This window comes from Typopeltis vanoorti, chromosome 18 (genome assembly GCF_054136105.1).
Source record: "Typopeltis vanoorti isolate ZY-2024b chromosome 18, IOZ_Tvanoo_1.0, whole genome shotgun sequence".
NCBI classification, from domain to species: Eukaryota; Metazoa; Arthropoda; class Arachnida; order Uropygi; family Thelyphonidae; genus Typopeltis; species Typopeltis vanoorti.
In genome coordinates, this window is record NC_143566.1 from 41498545 (window position 1) to 41523255 (window position 24711).

At 34.4% G+C, this 24711-nt stretch overlaps 2 protein-coding genes across 6 annotated transcripts in view; one reads left to right on the forward strand and one right to left on the reverse strand.

Annotated features, from left to right (window-relative positions):
* LOC150096612 (putative ATP-dependent RNA helicase DHX35) overlaps window positions 1-14393 on the forward strand; it is a 437463-nt gene extending 423070 nt beyond the window's left edge. For all 3 annotated transcript variants that reach the window (XM_090408561.1, XM_090408562.1, XM_090408564.1), the window contains 2 exons: window positions 7387-7498; window positions 14285-14393. In XM_090408561.1, coding sequence (XP_090264687.1) covers window positions 7387-7498; window positions 14285-14320 — 148 coding nt within the window. In that variant the 3' untranslated portion in view covers window positions 14321-14393. The remainder of the gene's footprint in view (window positions 1-7386; window positions 7499-14284) is intronic.
* Window positions 14325-24711, reverse strand: part of LOC150096613 (uncharacterized) — a 157016-nt gene continuing 146629 nt past the window's right edge. For all 3 annotated transcript variants that reach the window (XM_090408559.1, XM_090408558.1, XM_090408560.1), the window contains exon 10: window positions 14325-14540. The gene's annotated coding sequence lies outside the window, so the exon portion shown is untranslated. The remainder of the gene's footprint in view (window positions 14541-24711) is intronic.

A 24711-nucleotide genomic window follows, 5' to 3' on the forward strand; every position in this document is an offset into this window, starting at 1 on the left:
ATGCAATTTTAGCAACTTCTGTTCTGTAGTAGAGCTTGTTTGTCAACACATTTCAGTATGCAAGCTCTTACCAACTTCTCTAAAATCTGCACCATTCCAGAAATATTGATAGATCAGTAGTCAGAGATGGTTTGTGTACCATCCTTGCACAAAGGAAATACCATACATTCTTTCCATTTATGTTTTATCTTTCCTGAGCAGAGATTCAAGTTATACAAAAATGTCAAGAGCCAAGACAATTCACCTGAATATACCTTTAGCATATGTGCTTCCAACCTAGCATTACTACTGATATATCCATGTTATGCAAGACTTCGTCTCTTCATTTAATATAGTGGTAGCACTCTGTTACGCATATCTGGCTAGATCTTAGTGAAGTGAACACTTATTATTTGAACAATCTCATTTGCTTCTACACAAGGGTACCTTCTCTAAATTTATTCTTCCACATTTTTTTTTTTGTTGTTGTTTATTTTGCAGCATAGTGATAAAATTATTTTGGATTCTTTTACCCAGCACAGCCAGTTTCCTTTTCATACTCCAGTTTAATTTTCTATACAATGCTCATAACTTTTCTGGCCTGCACTTTATATATTTCCTAACTCTTAACTCCTCTTACTGTTGTAGAAAAGTTTTTCACATGGTTATAAATTAAAGTTCCCAAGAAATTATATTCTTGTTTAATCCTAAATTATCCAAATGTAAGCAAAGTTTGCATGTAAAGTTTCCTCATGACTAGGCCATTTGTATATAGAAACTGATGACTTCACATTAATTGCCTTAATATCCCATAATGCAAAGCACATCCTTTTGGACATGTATAATGCTATGCATTATGAGAAGGGGCCACTACCCAGACTGGTTTCGACCTTTATTGAGATTTCATCAGTGGGAGCCAGACCTAGAAAAGATGCCAAGTTTGATGTAATGCCAAAGTCATACTTCAATAAAGGTCAAAACTGACCTGGGTAGTGGCCTGTCCCATAATACATAGCATTATACATGTCCAAAAAGATGTGTGCTTTGCATTATGGGATACTAAGGAGATTAACGTGAAGTCAACAGCTTCTATGTACAAGTAGCCTTGTCATGAAGAAACTTAATGTGCAAACTTTGTTTGCTTACACAAAAGAAATTAGATAAAGGATTAAACAGATTTTTTTTTATGTAGCTGCTGCCCATGAATGGGTTTGGTATGATATTTCTTCCATATCATCATCTTATGGATCTCTTGCATAATAAGATTGCACATCCATTTCACTCCCACCTTATTTGCTCTTTGAACTCTAAGGACACATTCAGATACTGCCTCATTTATGCACCTTTTCAAAATTTCCCATGCACGACTGATAATCCTTCCCATTCAATAACTGATATCATACCCTGGTATCCACAGGGTATATCAGTTATTGATAACTGATATGACCAAAGATAATTTCTAGCTTTGTAATTCATGTAACCTGTCCTAATAAGAATATCCATAATAGTTAACTACTTCCCAGAACAGTACAGCATGATCAATCACCAACTGAATGCAAATCAGTGGCATTCTTGTCTGAGACCTCCTCTTGATGCTATGAACAGATCTGTTGCTCTCTGACCCCAAGTTCCTTTTATCTCTTTTGCATGCTGCTTGAGAAAGTTGTCTCACAACAGCTCAGTATATTTTCCTTCATTCTTATCATGAGATTTTTCTACTAAAAGTTTATTTTTCACTTGGTTAGACTATAATAAATTTAGTTTAATGCTTTATCCAAGTGTAAGCAAACAAAGTTTGTGCCTGGTGTTCCACTACCTTACCCCAGTCCTGAAGATATTTTCAGGTGCAAACTTTGTTTGCTTACACTTGGATAAAGGATTAAACTAAATTTATTATTTTTCTACTGTTCAGTTAATGTTTGAATGACATTGGGATGTATCATTAAAAAAAATTGGGGGGAGGGGATCTTGAGCAAGTACATTTTTTTTTGTGTGGTGAGTAAGATTTTACACAATTTGTCAAGCCCTGTGTGTGTGTGTGTGTGCATAATTTGTCCCTTTGCCTATGGACATCAGATACTCTCAGACGTCCCTAGGCAAAGAAAATTTAGGCACTCCTATACATTGTTTCTATATATTTTTTCGCTGAACTATGTAGCAAAATCTGGTGCCCCGAAGCTTAGCGCCCCTAGGCGATTGCCTAAGTTCTTGATAAAACCGGCCCTGACCCTTTATACTCTTATTTCAGTTATTCCATCAGATTCTGATAGCCAGGGTTCACTAATGCCAATAATCTTAAGCCAAACATTTATCTACAGTCTGCTTGGCCGCCCAGTTGGGCAACTTTCTCTTTTCCTTCAAGAGACCCACCCGAAAAATCTGAACCCAAAGCATACATTTTCATCCCTTCACCCGATTCATATTTGCATATCATAGCTGAACTTGCACATACATTCTTCTCACCATTCCTCCCATGATGATCTGGTTTCCCCACTCTCTGCATTAGGTCTCAAATCCAATAAATAATTTCTCCAGGCTCCTGCTGCCAAATCCATTGAATTTCCTATCATAGCCCTTGTCTGTAACTGGTATTGTTGTATCTCAGTAATAAGCTAAAAGTTTTCCCTCTCACTTCTTCCAGTAGTCCTTTCATATTCTCTCTCATATTATATTTATTACTACTTAAATCATTAGTTCCAATCAGACACTACCATCTCCTTTTCTTTTCTGCTTCTCTCTTATATTTGCCACAACTTTAATTTTTGCACCCAGAAAACCTTGAAGTGACTCCATTGGCAAATGCACATTTCATGATATTCGAATCAAAATTGTTAAACTGAATCCTGTTAATCACCATCAGCAGTCTAAACAGTACTTCCTGTTATCTGTCAGTCAGAGTGTTGGTTATTCCATCTCACTTGTAAATCTTAAGTGTCAAAGACTTTGCTTAAATCCAAATAAATCATATCATGGTTTCCTTTATTTCTTTCATAATGTTTTCATAAAAATTGAGTAGATTTGTCACAATTAATTGTCCTCTTAGTGAAGCACAGTATAGTTTCATTATATATTTAGTAGTGATTCCCATGTTTTGAATTTAAATCCTAATTAATTTTTCCACTGATTTTTCAATAACACTTTTAACACTAACTTATAATTTTCCATTTTATATGATCTTTCTGAGCAATAAATACAAAATGTTATATTCAGTCAATGACAATTAAGGAAAAGAAGGAGTAGCCATAGTAGTCAACACTAAATACGAGGCGAATCTTCTTGAATGGCAGGCAGTCTCAAGTAGAGTGATGTGGGGAAATATGACAATGAGACTTATTTGTGCCTATGGACCCACAGAAGGTTCTATTAAGGTAGAAGTGGAGGAATGTTTTGAAGCCTTAGCGAAAGCAACTGACACAAAATTGAAAATGAAAAGTTGATCCTTGTTGGGGAACTAAATAGCAGAGTAGAAAATTATTGTCAGACATACAAAAATATTTTGGGAAAATTTGGAAAATTCAGATTTCTGCTCAGGACATGGACTGGTTATTACTTACACAAAAATGTGCACAAATTTACATGGAGAGAAGACACAAGGAAAAAGAAAAGTCTCATTGACTATGTTATTGTTCATAGTGATGTTTTCTCCCTGGTGCAGGACACCAGAGTGTACAGAGGATTTGAAATTGGAAATGATCACCATTTAGTCTTGAGCAGGATAAAATTGAATTTCATATTGAAAAGGATAACATGTAAGAAAGTTTTAAAGCGAATAAAAGTTGAGCAGCTCTCATATGTGAAGTGTAGACTAAAATACAGAAACATGATTGAAGAAAAAATGAAAGAGTTTCAGAACAGCAACCAAACCTTGGAGATTCATTGGCAAGCCCTGAAGAACACACTGATTGATTCAGCTAGGGAGGCATGTGGTGAGGTTGTCTGTAAGAATAGCAAAATCAGAACTCCATGGTGGACACAGGAATTTAAAGAGGCAGTGAAAGAAAAGAAAAAAGCATATCAAAAGTTCCTGGCAAATAAGTCAGCTTGTGCTCTTAGAGAATACAGAGACAAATGTAAGAAAGCTAAACACTGTGTAAAACTAGCTAAACAAAAGTCATGGGAAGACTTGGGTAAGAACATTGAAAATAAAAATCAAGAAGGTGGCAAGATATTCTGGTGGTGGTTGAAGAAACTCAGAAATGAAATGGAGGAAAGAGTGCTATAAAAGGAATTAGATATGATAAAGGTGACATGAAAGCAGAAGAAAAAGATATCCTTGAAGTATGGAGTAATTACTTCGAAAAATTGCTAAATAATACAAGCAGTGATGAAAATACAGTGGTAAAAAAACACTGACCAGGCATACATATCAATACTTGAAATAAAAGCCTGAAATGTGGAAAGGCAGCAAGAGTAGATGATATTTGATCAATGCTCAAGTATAAAAAATGGAGGTATAAAAGTCTTACAATGGCTGTACTGTATAATTCAGAAGGCCTTGACAGAGGGACGAATTCCAGATGATTGGAGTAGAGCTCTCATAGTACCCCTATATAAAAAGGGAAATAAAACAATGCGAAAATTGCAGAGGTATTTCTTTACTGAGTGTTCATGGTAAGATATATGCAAGTATACTTGAGAAATGGTTGAGAAGGATTGTTGAAGAACAAGCTGGATTCAGGCCAAATAGAGGTTCTCAAGATCAGATCTTCACTTTACGACAAATAGTCGAGAAAGCATGGGAATATAATAAAGATCTGTATTTAAGTTTTGTCGATTTGGAAAAGGCATATGACAAGGTGCCAAGAGAGAAGCTATTCGAAACGCTACAGTTATATGGTGTCAATGGGGCATTATATCAAGCAATACTTCGTCTTTATTCGAGTTGTAAGTCAGCAGTTAGAATTGAAGGAAGTACAGGAAGGTGGTGTCAGACAAGGATGCACATTATCCCCTCTGTTATTATCTATATGGATCACATTATGAAGGAAAGTGGTATTAAACCTGATATCAAAATTGGAGATGTTAATCTTAGCTCTTTGCTTTATGCAGATGATGTAATACTTCTGAATAAATCTGCCAGAAGTCTGCTAAATTGAATAACTGTTATAATAAATATGGTATAAAGGTCAGCAATAACAAGACAACAAAGACAATGAAAATTGGCAGGTTTTCAACTCCATTCACAATACAGTTGAAAATATCACTTACATTGTCAATGGAAAACCTATAGAACAAGTAAAACATTTCAGCTACTTAGGCATGATTTTTAGTGAAGATGGTAAATTAAATATGGAAATAGATAACAGAATTAACAATGCTGGTATGGTAGGAAATCAACTGAATAAATTTATATGGAATAAGAGAGAAATTAGCCAAAACACTAAATTAGCTGTATACAAGACAGTATTCAAGCCAATTTTAACTTATGGATCTGAGAGCTGGGTCAGAAGTAAAACACTTGACCAATGACTAGAGACCACAGGTATTAGTCCTGAGAAAGATTAGGGGCATGAACAGATGGCATCAATGGCAATATCATATTAAAAAAAAAAAAAAAACTTGACATGTCAGTATCCGGGAATGCATTAGCAGAGCTAATCTCAGGTGATATGGTCACTTAAACAAAATGGGAAAGATTAGCAAAACAAGTGTTCACTGCCAGGTTGGCAGGATAAAGACCAAGATATAGGTGGATTGATACAGTAAAAAGTCCCTTAGAAGATGGAAATATAAGATCTGTTAATGTTGGAGTCTTGACAGGTAATAGACTAATTTGGAGGAAAATTGTAGATAGGAAGTTAGTAATGATGTAATTGCTCATGTAGAACTATCATATCCTATACACCCCATTGTATATATCAGGAATTTGATGATGATGATAATGATGTTATATGATGACTCTCCCATATTAATTGATATGATCCTTACAAATTTCCTATCAGAAGGAATGATTTCTGACCATAACAGCTTAGTAAAAATAAATGGAAGCAGTTATTAACATTGACTGTCCCTGGTGATTGTCATCTGTATATATTTAGATGCTAGATGTTCCAAAATATCCAGACATTTGTCCTTCTATGTTAAGTGTGTCAGTCTCATCTTGTATTTTTTGTTTATCTTCCTTATCTACATAACCACAAAGTTATTAAATTTATCTATCATGGTTTTCCCAAATTATATTTGCTCATTGTGTTATCCCTCCTCCTCATTTTTTTAACATATTTATAAAAACTAAACATTTTCTGTCATGGTTTTCCCAAATTATATTTGCTCATTGTGTTATCCCTCCTCCTCATTTTTTTAACATATTTATAAAAACTAAACATTTAAAAATAAAAACTAATTTTAGCTATCTGTAGCTGAAGCTTAGCTTTACAATCTTGTTAATATCTGTTTATTTTACTGTTCAGTGGATTTTTCATTATAAAATAACTTATGAGGATCAACTTTTGTTTTATAGAAATAAAATTTATTCATTTTGCAATGTTTTGATCTTGATATTAAGTGTCTCCAGGAATAAATATATTCATATGTATACTAAACAGGAAGCACAATAAACAAGTTTGTTGTGCTTCCTGATGGTTTATGAGAAGGAAAATTTCAGCATTGTGAGAACCTACAAAGAATGGAATGGTTAATAGAAATTAAAGAGAAACTGAAATTTATATGGAAGTAATTATAATCAAATGCAAAATTTTCACTCAAGTATCAAAGGCATCATCCTCAGTATGTTAACAATGAAACAAAATAATTTTAAAAAGAACCACTGCAGCATAAGACAGCAAATTCCTAATTAAAATAAATAAAAATTAATTAAATAACATAATAATCAGGAATTTACAAGATTGATACAATATTTCCCATAAAGGGGATGATTGAAGGCCAGTCAAGATCTTTTTAAATTTGGGCAGGATGGAAATAGATCAATCTGATGGCTGGCGGTTATCCCTTTTATCGGAAATATTAATTTATCAATCATCTATAAATTTCTGATTATCTCATTATATTAATATTTTTATTTTTTAAATTAGCAATTTGCTAACCTTATGCAGTAGTGGCAATTTTTAAAAAATTAATTCCTTTGTGTTCCACTCTTAAAGTACTGAGGATGCCTTTGATGTTAGGCAAAAATTTTACATTGATTAAAATCCATGTAAGTTTGAGTTTCCATTTTTAATTCAGCTGGCAAAGTTAACTATTTGCTTTAACCGCCCAACCTGCCATGGATGCAAGGTGCATATTAAAATTGTAATACCATTGTTATTGCATTGAAATATATGATGGATACGAGCATACGAGGATGTGTATTTTATCCATATGGCCGAATAAGTGGTTAAACAGGTTAGAGAAATTGAGCTAATTCAAGCACAAAAAAATTAAATGCATGTTCAATAATATTGTTTTCAGGGTTGTCTTCAATGAGGTGCTGAACACTTCTCAAGAATTCATGCAAGATATCACTGTTATTGATGCATCATGGTTATATGAACTTGCTCCTCACTACTATCAGTATGGAACAGTAAGTTTATGTTATCTATTATTTCTTTAAAAAAGTTAATAATTTGGAAAATTATTATTACATTATCTTAAATTATAAAATATGTGGAAATATGGGTATACAAAAAATCAAAATTCTAACAAATATTTTCTACAACATATAAAGCAATATTTCTATCAATAATTGAAAGCAAAAAACATTTAGCTGCTTCCACTGTGTAAATACATCATATATGGTGGAGGAGACCTTGGAATAAAACCCTTACATATTTTTTAGAATGGCATATCCCTTAAGTCAGAACCTGATATAAAGAACCACCTGTTAATAAGTGTTGGCATGGTAAAATAAGTTATTACATAAATCTCAGAACCTCTCAACTAGTAAGATTATATTCATTTGGTTCTGATTCTAGGGCCAATGGTCACCTTAAATCTTAGAGACTCACATCTCCAATACACCACTTTTTGATAAGTCAGTTAGTTATCCTCTAATCCAAACCAGTAGTTTATAATCTAATCCCATATCCTCCAATTTACAGAGGATATGGGATTGGATTCAAAATATTTACACGTAACTTTTTTGTACAACAGCTTTAGCAAAATTCAAAAGTATCAGTGTATCCATTTCCCTTGTGTAATTCATAACATTATTATAAAATGTGAGCAAATTACATAGCTGCTCATTGCAAATTCTGTCAACCCATTTCTGAATGCAGTTTCTTACCAACTTTTCAAAAAAATCTTCAACATCACCCAGGGATACTGATAAATCAATAGTTAGATGTATCAGTCCCTGCACCACCCTTGCGCAATGAGATTATCTTCATCTTCAACTCCTGTGCTGAGACTCAAATTATATAGCCAGTGCAGCTGAACACTTATCTTCTGTGCTGATATCCCATCAAGCCCATACTGCCAGATTCATATAGTTTATGCAACAGGTCTAGTACCTTCTCATACACCTGAATTTTTACCTCCAGTGTCAAGTTCCAAGTTGCATGTAACCGATTGATAGCTTTAGGGAAAAAAAAAATCTCTTCTGCATCTGCCCTTGCATTGATGAGAGTTATTCTTTAGCTTGCAGAGCTAGTTTCTTTTCACATTCACACCTAGCTTTGGTTACACTAGTTTTAACTCTTCTAAAATTATAACTTACAGGCTCTGGCTTGTGCCTTATTTTCATAACAGAAAGCATCCTTAATGACACAGTATTCCTTTCACATCATCTTTTCTTGCTTAAGACAGGATGGAAGTGAAATGGATGTGCTATTTATTCACATTTTTAGGGGTGTATTTTTTAAACACTGTTGATATCCTTCCCATCCAACCCAGTATTCTATTCTCCTGATCATGATTTCCCTCTTTGAAATTCAGCATGTTCCTTTTTCCAAATGGAACATCCATATATACTTACCTACTTCCTGCATCAGTACAGCACAATTACCGTCACCAACTGGATACAGAACGTTTGTCTTTTACTGATCATCATGTCTGATACTCTGACCTTGATTTCCTTCAATCACATGCTGCTTAACAAAGTTGCCATCCAACAGCTCAATAAATTTGGCTGTATTCCTTTCATGATATTTCACTGCTAGCCTACCAATACTGATTAATCATTTAGTGTGTATTCAGTTTATTTAATGATGCAGCTGATCCACCACTTATGATCTTGCTAGGCTCAATCCTACACCAAATACCTGAAACTCACTGCTATTATTTCAATCAAGTTATCTACCCTAACTGGACTTAAATTGTCTGCTTTATTAGCATCATAATCAGGCAGAATAGCAAGAATGACTACCATGAGCATGGGATTAAAGCTGTTTAATTTAATTTAATATAATTATTAAACACCCTTACAGTAGACAAAAGGAGGAGTAAAAAATATATTAAATTTGGCAATCACTGAAAATGTCCTTAATTTGAAGAACATACTCTTAAAGAAATTCAGCAAACTGATACAACATATAGATGCTGATTGAAATTGGTTAATTTGCCCACAATAAAAAATCCGAGATTAAGGTTCCTTATGTATATCTTAGATATAGGTGGATGCCTCCTTAGATACTTTTAAAACCATTACCAGCTCGGATTGAGGTGTTTTCACTACCTCCTAATAAATATTCTGCTACTTGGATCTCCTCATCCTTCCACCTTTGACTTTTCATCTTTACCTCAACAATAAAAGCAAGCTGTCTGTATATCTTGAATTCTTTGAGATGCTTCTTCTTCATCATCAAATTCCTGCCATGTACCCTCAAGGGGTGAACAGGATATGATAGTACTACATGAAAAATTTACATCATTACTAACTTCCTATCTACAATTTTCCTCCAAATCAGTCTGTTACTTGTCAGAACTCAAAAATTACCAGATCTTATATTTCTATCATCTAAGGCACTTTGTACCGTATCAATCCACCTACCTCTTGGTCTTCCTCTGGGTCGTTTTGCTGCCAACTTGGCAGAGAACACTTCTTTTGCTAATCTTTCCTCGCCCATTCTGGTTAAGTGACCATACCACCTGAGATTAGCTCTGCTAACACATTCCTGGATGCCGACAATGTCAGTTCTTTCCTAATATTCTCGTTTTTAATATGATATTGCCATTGATGCCATCTGTTTATGCCTCTAATCTTTCTCAGGACTCTCATATATGTGGTCAAGTATTTTACTTTTACTTCTGACACAGCTCTCAGATCCATAAGTTAAAACTGGTTTGAACACTGTTTTGTATACAGCTAATTTAGTGTTCTGACTAATTTCTCTCTTATTCCATATGAATTTATTCGGTTGACTTCCTACCATACCAGCTTTGTTGATTCTGTTGTCTATTTCCATATTTAATTTACCATCTTCACTAAAAATCGTGCCTAAGTAGCTGAAATGTTTTACTTGTTCCACAGGTTCTCCATTCACAACACAGTTGACATTTTCAATAATTCTGCCTATTTTCATTGTCTTTGTCTTTTTATTGCTGACCGTCATACCATATCTATTACAACAGTTATTCAATTTAGTCAGCAAATCTTTAAGACTTGTAGAGGATCTATTTAGAAGTATAACATCGTCCACATAAAGAAAAGAGCTGACATTAACATCTCCAATTTTGATATCATGTTTAATACCACTTTCCTTCATAATGTGATCCATATAGATAATGAATAACAGAGGGGACAATGTACATCCTTGTCTGACACCAGATTTAACATTAAACCATCTTCCTGTACTTCCTTCAATTCTAACTGCTGACTTACAACTCATACAAGGACTAAGTATTGCTTGATATAATGCCCCATTGACACCATATAACTGTAGCGTATTGAATAGCTTCTCTCTTGGCACCTTGTCATATGCCTTTTCCAAATCGACAAAACTTAAATACAGATCTTTGTTACATTCCCATGATTTCTCCATTATTTGTCGTAAAGTGAAGATCTGATCCATACAGCCTCTATTTGACCTGAATCCAGCTTGTTCTTCACCAAGCTTTTCTTCCACAATTCTTCTCAACCGTTTCTCAAGTATACTTGCATATATCTTACTAGGAACACTCAGTAGGGATATACTTCTGTAATTCTCACATTCAGTTTTATTTCCCTTTTTATATATGGGTACTATGAGAGCTCTACTCCAGTCGTCTGGAATTCGTCCCTCTGTCCAGGCATTCTGAAATATGCAGTGCAGCCACTGTAGGACTTTTATACCACCATACTTCAGCATTTCTGGTCGAATATCATCTACCGCTGCTGCCTTATCACATTTCAAGCTTTGATGGCATTTTCTACTTCAAGTATGGATATTTATTCCTGACTGCATGCCTGGTCAGTGTTTTTTTATCACTGTGCTGTCATCACTGCTTGTTTCATTTAGCAAATTTTCAAAGTAATAACTCCATACTTCAAGGATATCTTTTTCTCCCGTTTTGATGTCACCTTTATCATCTCTAACTCCTTTTACAGCACTCTTTCCTCCATTCCTAAGCTTCTTCAACAACCTCCAGAATATTTTGCAACCTTCTTCATATTTATTTTCTATGTTCTTGCCAAAGTCTTCCCATGACTTTTGTTTAGCTAGTTTTACACACTGTTTAGCTTTCTTACATTTGTCTCTGTGTTCTCTAAGCGCACAAGCTGACTTATTTGCCAGGAACTTTTGATATGCTTTCTTCTTTTCCTTCACTGCCTCTTTAACTTCCTGTGTCCAACATGGAGTTCTAATTTTTCTATCCTTGCAGACAACTTCACCACATGCCTCTCTAGCTGAATCAATCAGGGTTTTCTTCAAGGTTTGCCACTGAATCTCCAAGGTTTGATTCCCGTTCTCAAACTCTTTCATTTTTCCTTCAATAATCTTTGTGTATTTTAGTCTACAGTTCACATCTGAGAGCTGGTCAACTTTTATTCGCTTTAAAACTCTTTTACATGTCATTCTTTTCAATAAGAAATTCAATTTTATCCTGCTCAAGACTAAATAGTGATCGCTTCCAATTTCAAATCCTCTGTACACTCTAGTGTCAAGGGAGAAAACATCACTATCAACAATAACATAATGAGACTTTTCTTATTCCTTGCCTCTTCTCTCCATGTGAATTTGTGCACATTTTTATGTTGGAACATTGTGTTAGGAATAACCAGTCCATATCCTGAGCAGAAATCCAACAGGTATTTGCCATTATTATTAGTTTTGCTCTTTCCTCCAAATTTTCCCAAAACATTTTTGTATGTCTGACAATCACTTCCTACTCTGCTATTTAGATCCCCAACAAGGATCATATTTTCCTTTTTCATTGTGTCAGTAGCTTTCTCTAAAGCTTCAAAAAATTCCTCCACTTTTATCTTAGTAGAACCTTCTGTGGGACCAAAGGCACAAATAAGTCTTATTGTCCAGTTCCCCATTCTGATATTTGCCCAAATCACTCTACTTGACACTGCCTGCCATTCAAGAAGATGAGCCTCGTATTTTGTGTTGAATACTATGGCTACTCCTTCTTTTCCTTGATTGTCATTTTCTGAATATAACATTTTGTATTTATTGCTCAGAAAGATCTCACCAGTTTTTGTCTTTTTTGTTTCAGTTACCCCTATTATATCGATCTGGTACTTATCTGATTCCTCCACCAGCTCCATTTCTTTGCCATTCAGGCTTCTTATGTTGATAGTACCGATCTTTAACTCTGGTGATGTTGTGTTGGGATGTGTTTTCAGATTTGTTCCAGTAGCTGACTTTTCGCTGTTCACCCTGGTTCCCTGGCGAAAACAATGGGTGCCTTGTTTAACCGGGCGACGCCCCAGCCTGCATGAAATTTTGTTATGTTGTACCATCATTTTGTATTTTGATTTAACCAATAGGAATACAATTTGGTCAGCTAAATCCCAAATTGCCAGTCCATCCTCGTTCGTTCAGTATCCAGGTAGATACCTAACAGGGTGCACCATGAGAAGATGAGGATTGGACATTAGGTCAGAAGCACTGGTCGGTTCTCCGCATTCCTTTAAAGTGTGATGGTGAAAGCTTTGACTCTTAAGCACACCCCTATTTCTGATACTTGAGATTCTTCAAGTATCAGAAATAGTCATGCTCAAACCACATGTCATGGCTCTGCTATCTCTGCCCAGTTTAGCAGTAAAGGCAATCAATGAAACAGTGCACATATAAAAGCTTAAATTTGTGAATTGGATATTTTTCTTTGCATTTAACAAATTTAAGCTTTTATATGTGCACTGTTTCATTGATTGCATTTACTGCTAAACTGGGCAGAGACAGCAGAGCCATGACATGTGGTTTGAGCATGACTATTTCTGATACTTGAAGCATCTCAAAGAATTCAAGATATAGAGACAGCTTGCTTTTATTGAGGCAGAGGTTAAAGTAAAGATGATTCACATTCCTAGAGGTACATGATTACCATCTCTGTGCTATTAGGATTCTATTATGCTTTTCCATTTAATTCAGGGTAAATTGAAAAATATAATGTTTCAACTGTAATTGGTATTCCCTTAATGGATATTGCAAGAAGTAGCTTCAACAAACAAGTCTCCTTTTCTGTATCCTGACAACACTCCTGGATAAAAAATAAAAAAAAAAAAGGGGGGGGGTATCTAATAGGATGTTCATCTGATGAAAAAAAAGATGGTATATTGATTACATGTTTATTTTTTTTCTCTTTATGTCAATAATTTCTAGATGTAATGGGATGGTGAAAGGGCCGTGATAAATCTAAGAGAGAGATTTCCTGCTTATCACAGAGCCACACTACTATCCAGCAAACAATGATTGCTTTTAACTGAAACGCTGGGGTTACCTCGGATGCCATAAAAGAATGGACCCTATCTACTGGGAATGGGAAATGCTGCAACACCATTACCTACTGTAGGAAAGTCTACCAACCAACTGAACTTGGCTAGGCAATCCAAGACTGTATGTACATCTTGCCAAAGCAGGATATGCACACCACCAATATCACACCTTTTCTGAGCAGTGATAGGCCATTGAATTTGAGTGAAGGTAGTTTGGAAAGTGTGTATTAGGAGAAGAGTAGATAATGTGGAAAGTACAGAAGGAAAATATTAAGAATGTATATGGCCAGCATCATTACTTGGATACATAATATGCTAAACAAGGAAATTTTTTTTGAGAAGCCTGTTTGCAAATGTCAATTATTGTTCCTTAGTATAAATAGTACTTTACTCTTTCTTGACTGGAATATGTGGATTTTGATCACTTGCAGTTAAAATTAAATGCATAATTATTTACATTGCATGTGAATTTTGTGCATTAATAACTGGTTGTTTGTGTCATTACAGGACAGAGAAATTGCAGAAAAGGAACAACAACAGTGAGAAATACCGGGTGTAAAAACTTTATTTAAAATTTTTGTACACTATACATTAAAATATTTTTATTTACAGTAAAGCATTGTTGTAGTTTACTTCTCACATGAAATACTGTAAATGGCACACATAATATGTACCATTGGTCCATTAGGATACTACTTACTGTTGAATTTTTTTTATATTTTTTTTTACCATCTCTGGTCAGCTGAAAGCACATTCTCAGAGTCTAAAAAGAAATTCTGTTAGTTATATATAAAATTTATACAATAACACACAAAATTGTAATAAAATAGCAGTATATACAGTATGCTGGTCCTAATTTTTACTAAAATGATACACCTGTCACTTGTATTCATGTTAATCTTAAAATTTATTTATATACAGCGAGCGTGAACAGTTTTAAACAGAAATGTTTGTAAGAGAATAATTATGATAAAATTAATAGCAAATATAAAAAAGGAGATAAATAAAAAGCTGTAATTTGATATTAGTAGTCAATTTTATTTCATATAAATTTATTTTTAAAGTTCGCTAATTAGCGAATTTTAAAAATATAAATATACACCTTGTAAACCATTTAGTTAAGGCATAGCAGTCATACCAACAGAAAATAATTTTATCAGTGACAGCTGCTTTATTAATTCTGCATTTTCTTAATGCTTACTGGGATCCCCCCCCCCCCCAATTACTGCAGCTAGTAACAAACAAAATTTAAACCATTCAAATTATGCATTTTTAAGTTTAGAGTGCATGAGATAGTGCCACTTTCATGTATTTCTCCTTCCTTTATTTTGAAATGTAACAGCTTTAAAAGTTCTAGTTTTTATCCATTAGGATAAGCTGAATCCAAAAGTCTAGCTTGTAAAATATGTTCTTAAAATAACTGTATAGAAAATTTTAATGGATCACTTAAGTGTCAAAGCTAAATAACTTGAGAGGAGACCTTCACTTTTGCCTTTAAGGAATGTAGAGAACTGACTGGGACCTTCTGACATAATGGCCAATCCTCACCTTCACATGGTACACCATATTAATAGGTATCCACTGAGTACTGAACGAACAAGGATGGCTTGCAATTTGGGACTTAGCTGACTGAACTGTACGCTCTATATTGACTTAAACCCCAAATACATATGATGGTACAACATGATAAAGAGTTTATGCTGGCTGAGGCATCATCCAATTAAACAAGCCTCCCTCCCTCCCTGTTGTTTTTATATCCAATGTCAGAAGAACTGAAGATGGGAACCATCAATATAATGAGTATTGAAGAAATGGAAGTGTACCATTTGAACATAATTGGCATTACTGAGACAAAGAAAACAAAATCAAAATAAATATAGGATGTTATATTCAGGCAATAATAATCAAGGAAAGGAAAAAGTAGTGATAGCACTCAACACCAAACATGAAGATCAACTACTTGATTCGAAGGCAGTTTCAAGTAGAGTTATATGGGCAAATGGACAATGAAACTTATTTGTGCTATGGTCCCACAGAAAAGGTCTCCAGGAAAAAAATGGAAGAATTTTTCAAGTCATCCAGAACAGGCAGCTGACAAAGAAAATAGAAAAAGGAGTCCTGGTTGGAGATCTAAATAGCAGAGTAAGAAATGAAGCCCATCAAAAATACGGGAATGTTTTGGAAACATCTGAACAAAAGAGCAAAAACTAATAAAAATGGTATGGTTTGCTAGATTACTGCTCAGGATATGCACTAGTCGTTACTAATTCCATGTTCCAACATCTTTCTGAGCAATAAATACAAAATGTTATATATATAGGCAATGACAATCAAGAAAAAGAAAGAGTAGCCATAGTATTCAACACTAAATATGAGGCTAATCTTCTTGAATGGCAAGCAATCTCAAGTAGAGCGATGTGGGCAAATATCAGAATGGGGAACTGGCTTATTTGTGCCTATGGTTCTACTAAGGTAGAAGTGGAAGAATTTTTTGAGACATTAGAGAAAGCAACTAACACAATGGAAAAGGAAAACTTGGTCCTTGTTGGGGATCTAAATAGAGTAGGAAATGATTGTCAGACATACAAAATATTTTGGGAAAATTTGGAGAAAAGAGCAAAGCTAGTAATAATGGCAATACCTGTTGGATTTCTGCTCAGGATATGGACTGTTATTACTAACACCATGTTCCAACATAAAAATGTACAAAAATTCACATGGAGAGAAGAGGCAAGGAATAAGAAAAGTCTCAATGCGACTATGTTATTGTTGATAGTGATGTTTTCTCAATGGTGCAGGACACCAGAGTGTACAGAGGATTTGAAATTGGAAGTGACACCATTTAGTCTTGAGTAGGATAAAATTGAATTTCATATGGAAAAGAATAACATGTAAGAAAGTTTTAAAGCGAATAAAAGTTGAGTAGCTCTCAGATGTGAACTGTAGACTAAAATACACAAAGATTATTGAAGAAAAAATAAAACAGTTTGATAACAGGAACCAAACCTTGGAGATTCAGTGGCAAGCCTTGAAGAAAACCCTGATTGATTCAGCTAGAGAGGCATGTGGTGAGGTTGTCTGCAAGGATAGAAAAATTAGAATGCCATGGTGGACACAGGAAGTTAAAGAGACAGTGAAGGAAAAGAAGAAAACATATCAAAAGTTCCTGGCAAATAAGTCAGTTTTTGCTCTTAGAGAATACAGAGACTAAGAAAGCTAAACAAAAGTCATGGGAGGACTTTGGTAAGAACATTGAAAATAAATATCAAGAAGGTGGCAAGATATTCTGGTGGTTGTTGAAGCTCAGAAATGAAATGGAGGAAAGAGTACTGTAAAAGGAATTAGAGATGATAAAGGTGACTCGAAAACAGGAGAAAACGATATCCTTGAAGTATGGAGTAATTACTTCGAAAACTTGCTAAATGAAACAAACAGTGATGACAGCACAGTGTTAAAAAACACTGACCAGGCATACAGTCAGGAATACATATCCATACTTGAAGTAGAAAAGCCACCAAAGGCTTGAAATGTGGAAAGGCAGCAGGAGTAGATGATATTCGACCAGAAATGCTGAAGTATGGTGGTATAAAAGTCTTACAGTAGCTGCACTGCATAGTTCAGAAGGCGTGGAGAGAGGAATGAATTCCCGATGACTGGAGTAGAGCTCTCATAATACCCATATATAAAAATTGAAATAAAACTGAATGTGAGAATTACAGAGATATTTCCCTACTGAGTGTTTCTGGCAAGATTTATGCCAGTATACTTGAGAAACGGTTGAAGAATTGTGGAAGAAAAGCTTGGTGAAGAACAAGCTGGATTCAGGCCAAATAGAGGCTGTCAGTATCAGATCTTCACTTTACAACAAATAGTTGAGATAGCATGGGAATATAACAAAGATCTGTATTTAAGTTTTGTTCAATCTAGAAAAGTAATATGACAAGGTGCCAAGAGAGAAGTTATTCAAAACACTATGGGGCATTATATCATTATATCCTGTAAGTCAGCAGTTAGAACTGAAGGAAGTATAGGAAGATGGTTTTATGTTAAATCTGGTGTCACACAAGGATGTACACTATTCCCTCTGTTATTCATTATCTATATGGATCACATTATGAAGGAAAGTACTATTAAACCTGATATCCAAATTGGAGATGTTAGCCTCAGCTCTTTGCTTTATGCAGATGATGATTCTAAATAAATTCAGTACACGTTTGCAAGATTCCCTGACTAAATTGAATAACGTTGTAATAGACATGGTATGAAGGTCAGCAATAACGAGACAATGACAGTGAAAATAGGCAGAAGCAATGAAAAATATCTACTACATTGTGAATGGAGAACCTGTAGAACAAGTAAAACATTTCAGTTACTTAGGCTCGATTTTTAGTGAAAATGGTAAATTAAATATGGAAATAGGCATCAGAATCAATAAAGCTGGTATGGTAGGAAGTCAACTGAATAAATTTATATGGAATAAGAGAGAAATTAGCAAAAACACTAAATTAGCTGTATACAAGACAGTATTCAAGCCAGTTTTAATTTATGGAACTGAGAGCTGTCAGAAGTAAAACACTTGACTAGAGACTGAAGATATGAGAGTCCTCAGAAAGATTACAGGTGTGAACAGATGGCATCAATGGCAATATCATATTAAAAACCAGGATATTGTCAGCATCTAGGAATGCGTTAGCAGAGCTAATCTCAGGGGTATGGTCACTTAAACAGAATGGGCGAGGAAAGATTAGCAAAACAAGTGTTCTCTGCCAGGTTGGCAGGAAAATGACCCAGAGGAAGACCAAGATATAAGTGGATTGATACGGTACAAAGTGCCTTAGACGATAGAAATATAAGATCTGATAATGTTGGAGTCTTGACAAGTAACAGACTGATTTGGAGGAAAATTGTAGATAGGAAGTTAATAATGATGTAAATTTTTCATGTAGTACTATCGAGATTCAAAAAGAATTATACCTGTAAAGCTTTTACAGGTAAACTGTAAACTCAACTATATAAACAAGTTTGAAAACAAAAATGAAACAGCTGATTCAGCTAGGGAGGCGCAGCCCTGGACAAGAAGAAAGTATACTGAAAGTTCCTAGCAAATAAGTCAGCAGTTTCCCTAAAAGAATAGAGAGAAAAATGTAAGAAAGCTAAGCTACGTATAAAAATAGCTAAACAAAAGTGATGGGAAGACTGGTATGAATATAGAAAATAAATATCAGGAAGGTGGCAAAATGTTCTGGAGGCTGTTGGTTTATCTTTGGCTCTAGAGCATTGTTTCTGGATTGTCTAACTCAGTATTTGTATTGTCTAATTCTGACATAGTGGAAATATGCTGTGCTTATTTATATGATTAAGTACTGCTTTGAGATGGAAAAAGTCAATGAATGTGTGTTTTGGAAGAGTGAGATGAGTTAGCAAATAAAGCAGCTAAAAGCTGACTTATTAAGGAAAATTTGGCAGTTTGGAATTGGAAATGGATGATGAGACTGTTACTAAGACCACATGTTTGTGAAGTAGATTTGAAAGTTTTTTAAGACATCTGTTTCTCTTTGCTACCAGCCTGGTTGGCCGAGTGGGTAGCATATCTGTTCTCCAGCCAAGAGGTTGTGGGTTTGAATCCCACCACGGGCATGGATGTATGGTCACTCCTGTACCTCATAGTTTTGGGAGTGAAGCCTTCTACTAGTAGGACATCTGCAACTCTACTACTACTTCTAGTAGAAGGCTTCACTCCCAAAACCATGAGGTACAGGAGTGACCATACATCCAGTGACATCACAAGTGAATTACTATTTCTCTTTGCTTGACTTTTCATTGTTGTGGTTTAATGTAAGTTGAAATGTACAGTAATGTATTAATTAAGAAGAATTTCATCCATGCTGTGCTTCTTTATATAATTAATTGAACTCCCTCATCACAGAATAGTTGCAGCACAATTAAAGTGGCTAATACAGTGGTGGCAAACCTTTTTACGTGCGTGTGCCAAAAATTTACCAATCGAGTTACTGATTTACTGACGTGCCAGGCAGTTTTTAATAGGGGAAAATTAATCTAACTTAATTTATTTATAATATACATTTTTTTTTATAATATTTCATAAACAATATTTATTTACAATATTATTTAGTGTAAAATTGATTTTAATGATGTTGGTTTGAAGAGAAAAAAAACGGTAGTTAGAAAAATATTTATGCATTGTAACTCACCATAAAAGTCAGCTGAGCTGGGGAAGCAGCAGAAGGATATTAACGTGTCAGCGAAATGCTTACTGTATTTACTCAAATATAACTTGTCCTCATGTATAATTCGCACCCCTGATTTTACTTCATGAAAAAAGACATTAAAACGTTTTGCATATATGTCACACGCGAAAAATGTTTGACATTGGAACTTTTTTCACTTGGTTGGACTATAAATTATATATTTAGTGTAATCCTTTATCCAAGTGTAAGCAGGGGCTGCTGGTGCATAGGCACTGTGGAACCCCCAATATTTATCGATATATAATATATATTTATTAATTTATTTATATATACTTGTAATATTTAATTTTATCATCAACAATCCTATACAATTCTCTTATTTTGTATAAAAAATAATAAAAATCCATCTTGTAGCACTTAGGAGGGTGAAGGACGCTAGCAGCACTGTGTTTACCACAGTGTCATATTGATATGTGCACAAGGATATGCACGTCATAGTGAGATGCGAGCTATTAGCGTAATGCGGCACTATCCGTCGCGCAGTTCCACTGTTGTTTATATGCAGTTTGCACCAGTAGTAGAGTGTTCGTGATGCTTATCGTGTTTACTCCATCTCTTTAAATATTTGGACATTACAATTAAAGACATAACATTTGTTATAGTTTTGATTTTAGAACATTACTGGGGTTATGATAAGGGATTTTATTTTAAAGTAATTTTGAATTATACTAAACTGTAATTTTATCGATAATAAACAATATTTTTTCATGAAACAAAACAAGAAGACTATATTTTATTTTTAAATAATTTTGAATTATACCAAACTATATAATTTTATCGATAATAAACAATATTTTTTCATGAAACAAAACAAGAAGACTATTTTATTTTTAAGTAATTTTGAATTATACCAAACTATATAATTTTATTGATAATAAACAATATTTTTTCATGAAACAAAACAAGAAGACTATATTTTATTTTTAAGTAATTTTGAATTATACCAAACTATATAATTTTATTGATAATAAACAATATTTTTTCATGAAACAAAACAAGAAGACTATATTTTATTTTTAAGTAATTTTGAATTATACCAAACTATAATTTTATCGATAATAAACAATATTGTTTCATGTTTAATTTTTTTAAAAAATTTTTCCCATAATTTTGATATTTTATCCAAACACACATACACTGTACTCACAGTGTGTATGTATATTTCAAAAGTTGCAGCACCCCACCACGATTTCACGCCACGAGCTGCCACTGAGTGTAAGCAAACAAAGTTTGCGCCTGAAGTATCTTCAGGAATGTGGCAACTCATGGCAAGGGTGGACTGACTTCACATCACTTGCCTTAGTATCCCATAATGCAAAGCATATCTCCTTACGGACAATGTATAATGCTATGCATAATGTTAGGGGTCACTACCCAGACCAGTTTGGACATATATTGAAATCTCTTCAGTGGGCGCCAGACCCAGAGGTGATACCAAGATTGAAGTAATGCGGAAGTCATATTTTCATGCCTTATTAAATAACTCTGGATTAGAGAAAGATGTTAGAAGTGACCTTTTGGCAACTGGTATAGGAAAATATGACTTCTGCATTACTTCCACCTTGGTATCACTCCTGGGTCTGGCTCCCACTGAAGAGATCTCAATAAATGTTGAAACTGGTCTGGGTAGTGGCCCTTCCCTTAATGCATAGCATTATACACGACCGCAAGGAGATGTGCTTTACATTATGGGAGATACTAAGGCAAGGAGTGATGAGAGCTTGGTCCACCTTTACCACAAGTTGCCTCTGTCCTGAAGATACGCCAGGTGCAAAATTTGTTTGCTTACACTTGGTAAAGGATTAAACTAAATATATAATTTAATGTTTGAACATGTTCACGTTGAGGCGATAGTAACTCGCTCCCCGCAGTTAACAAAACCCTTCCCCAACAGCCATTATACTGCAGATGCAAGAAAAACAAGTAGTTTTATTGTATCCCTGAATAAGGTACAGAGCCTTTTGCAGTCTGTGTAATATATTTCTCAACAAATAGTGCAATTACAGATAGCTCGAATAAAAAACGGCGCTAACTAATAAATCATGTCTCCTCTCACAGAAACTATGCTATATAGACTCGAGCAAAACCATATGTTGCATCAGAAACACAGTTTCTAACTAAAAATTATTGTCCAATTTATCAATTACATGAAATAAGTGTTTGTTTTAATGCATTTGAAATTCTCGATGTCACTATGACAGATCACAAAGGCTAACTTCAAATAAAATTCTACCACGAATTGAAACATGCCATATAATGCTTGTGCGAATTCATCTGCCAGCTCAAATAAGCAGCAATAAAATTCAACCAAGGGTTGAAACTTTGTGAGAGTTTGGCCCCTTTGTGAATGTGTTAAACTAAGAAATATATAGTGAATGTTGTTATGACAGTTTCAGATGTTATGGAATTCGGTTGAAGAGAATCAGCATTTCAACTAAAGAATTCGGTTGCATTTGTCTTTGGGTCGCGATTTCACCAATCATATACGTGCCTTCGTAGCTTCTCTCTCATGTAAACAAAATTTAACTTGTACGTATTGTAACAATTAAAAAAAACAAGGCTGAATAATTTATAAGCATATAAAAGGATATCACCTGTAAATTATTGATGTGCCGCCTCTGGCATGTGTGCCATCTATGGACTAATACATGACTAAGAGCTAAATTCTGATTACTCTTCTTCTTCCTTTCCAGGCTTATAGGCCAAATGCCTGTTCCGAACTCAATTCCATCTTTTTAAGGGTCTTCCTCTGCATCGAGTACCTTTTGGGTGGTAATTTAGAATTTGTTTAGGTATTCTGCTTCTATTCATTCTCAGTATGTGTTCTTTCCATTTTTCTCTATAGCCGATAACTGTTTCATTTAGGGAGGTTGTAATTCCAAGTTTTTTTCTGATTTCATTGCTTTTCATTTTGTCCATTATTGTGACTCCTTCAGTTCTGCACAGAAATTTCATTTCAGATGATTCAAATCTTCTTTCATCTGCTTTTTTTATTGTCCATATCTCACTACCATAAATTTTTATTTGTGCGTGTGTTTGTACATAATTGGGTTTAAAAATTTTATTTATAATGCCTGTTACTTTTAAAAAGTTTGAAATCTTTGGTTCTATATCAGCTTCGTTTTCATATGACATTGTGCAGCCTAAATATTTGAATGTATTTACTTGCTCTATTATTTTGTTTATTACTATTTTGCTTCTTATCGGATTAGCTGCTTTGAAGGCCATGACTTTTGTTTTGTCTGTTGATATTTCCATACCATATGTTTTAATCAGATTATTTAAACTGCATAATGATTTTTGTAGTTCATCTTCATTGTTTCCAAGGATTATTTGGTCATCAGCAAAAAGAAGAGTAGCTAATCTGGTGGGTTTATCTTGAATCCTCCTTCATTAGTTACATTCTTTTATGATTTTATTTATGTATATATTAAATAAAACCGGTGAGAGAGGGCAACCCTGACGTACTCCTATATTTATTGGTTTCCAGCTTGATGTTGAATTATTGTACCTCACAGATATTTTATTTTTCTTGATATATATTATATAAGGCTCTAAAGAGTTCATTTGGTATTTCATATTCTTCTAGGATTTCCCATAGTTTTTCTCTGATAATTTTATCAAATGCTTTGGTGTAATCCATAAAAAGCTACGTGCATTTCTATGTTCATTTCTCTGTGTTTTTCAATTAATAATTTTAACGTAAATGCAGAGTCTATGCAAGACCTGCCTTTTCTGAATCCATTTTGTTCTTCTATAAGTTTAAGTTTATATGCTAAGATTTTTGCATATATTTTATAACAGGTACTAAGTAAGCTGATTCCACGATAATTGTTGCAATCAGATTTGTGTCCTTTTTTGTAGATGGAGATAACTATTGCTTTGGTCCAATCTTGTGGACATTTTCCTTTTCAGATCATATTATAAAAGTTAAGTAACCTGAGTGAAAATTCAAGTCCTGCATATTTGATAAGTTCCAAGTTTATATTGTCTTCTCCTGGAGCCTTTCCTGTTTTGCCTTGGGTTAATGCTTCTGTTAATTCTTCTAGAGTGATATTTTTAGAGTGATGCCGTTATCTTAGTTGTCGACATCTCGTCGCACTTTTACATCTTTTTTTTAGTTTCTCTGCTTGATTTCTTATTGTTCTTAAAGTTGATTCTGAAATTCCTGTATCTCTATGTTGACTCTATGCACTCATTACATTCATACCTCTTTATAACTTCTAATTTTTCCTCCAGTGTTATAGCTTTTCTCTGTTTTTTAGTCTTGGAAGTATTTTGATCACAATTACCTCTTTTTTCCATAATGTTTGCATTGTAGAAAACTCCAATAATGGAGCTTACTAGTTCTACACCTTCTGTGAGACTGACATGCAGCACGATGCCACCTTGTCAAAGCGGTGCATACACAGTCACGTGACCACGCACAGAGTGACTGCGAAATTGCTACCAGTTGCAATTTTTTTAATTAACTTTTTAAAATCGCATATAATGAGGGATACCTGTATATCAACAACCTACTTCAGTTGACCTCCAACCCAACACACAGTTTTGCAGATGACAGCACACTACACTCCTCGCTTGCATTTGATAAACCTTACCCTACACAACTCACCTCAACCACTACCACCACCCTCAATTCTGATCTCCAAGCTATCCTACAAT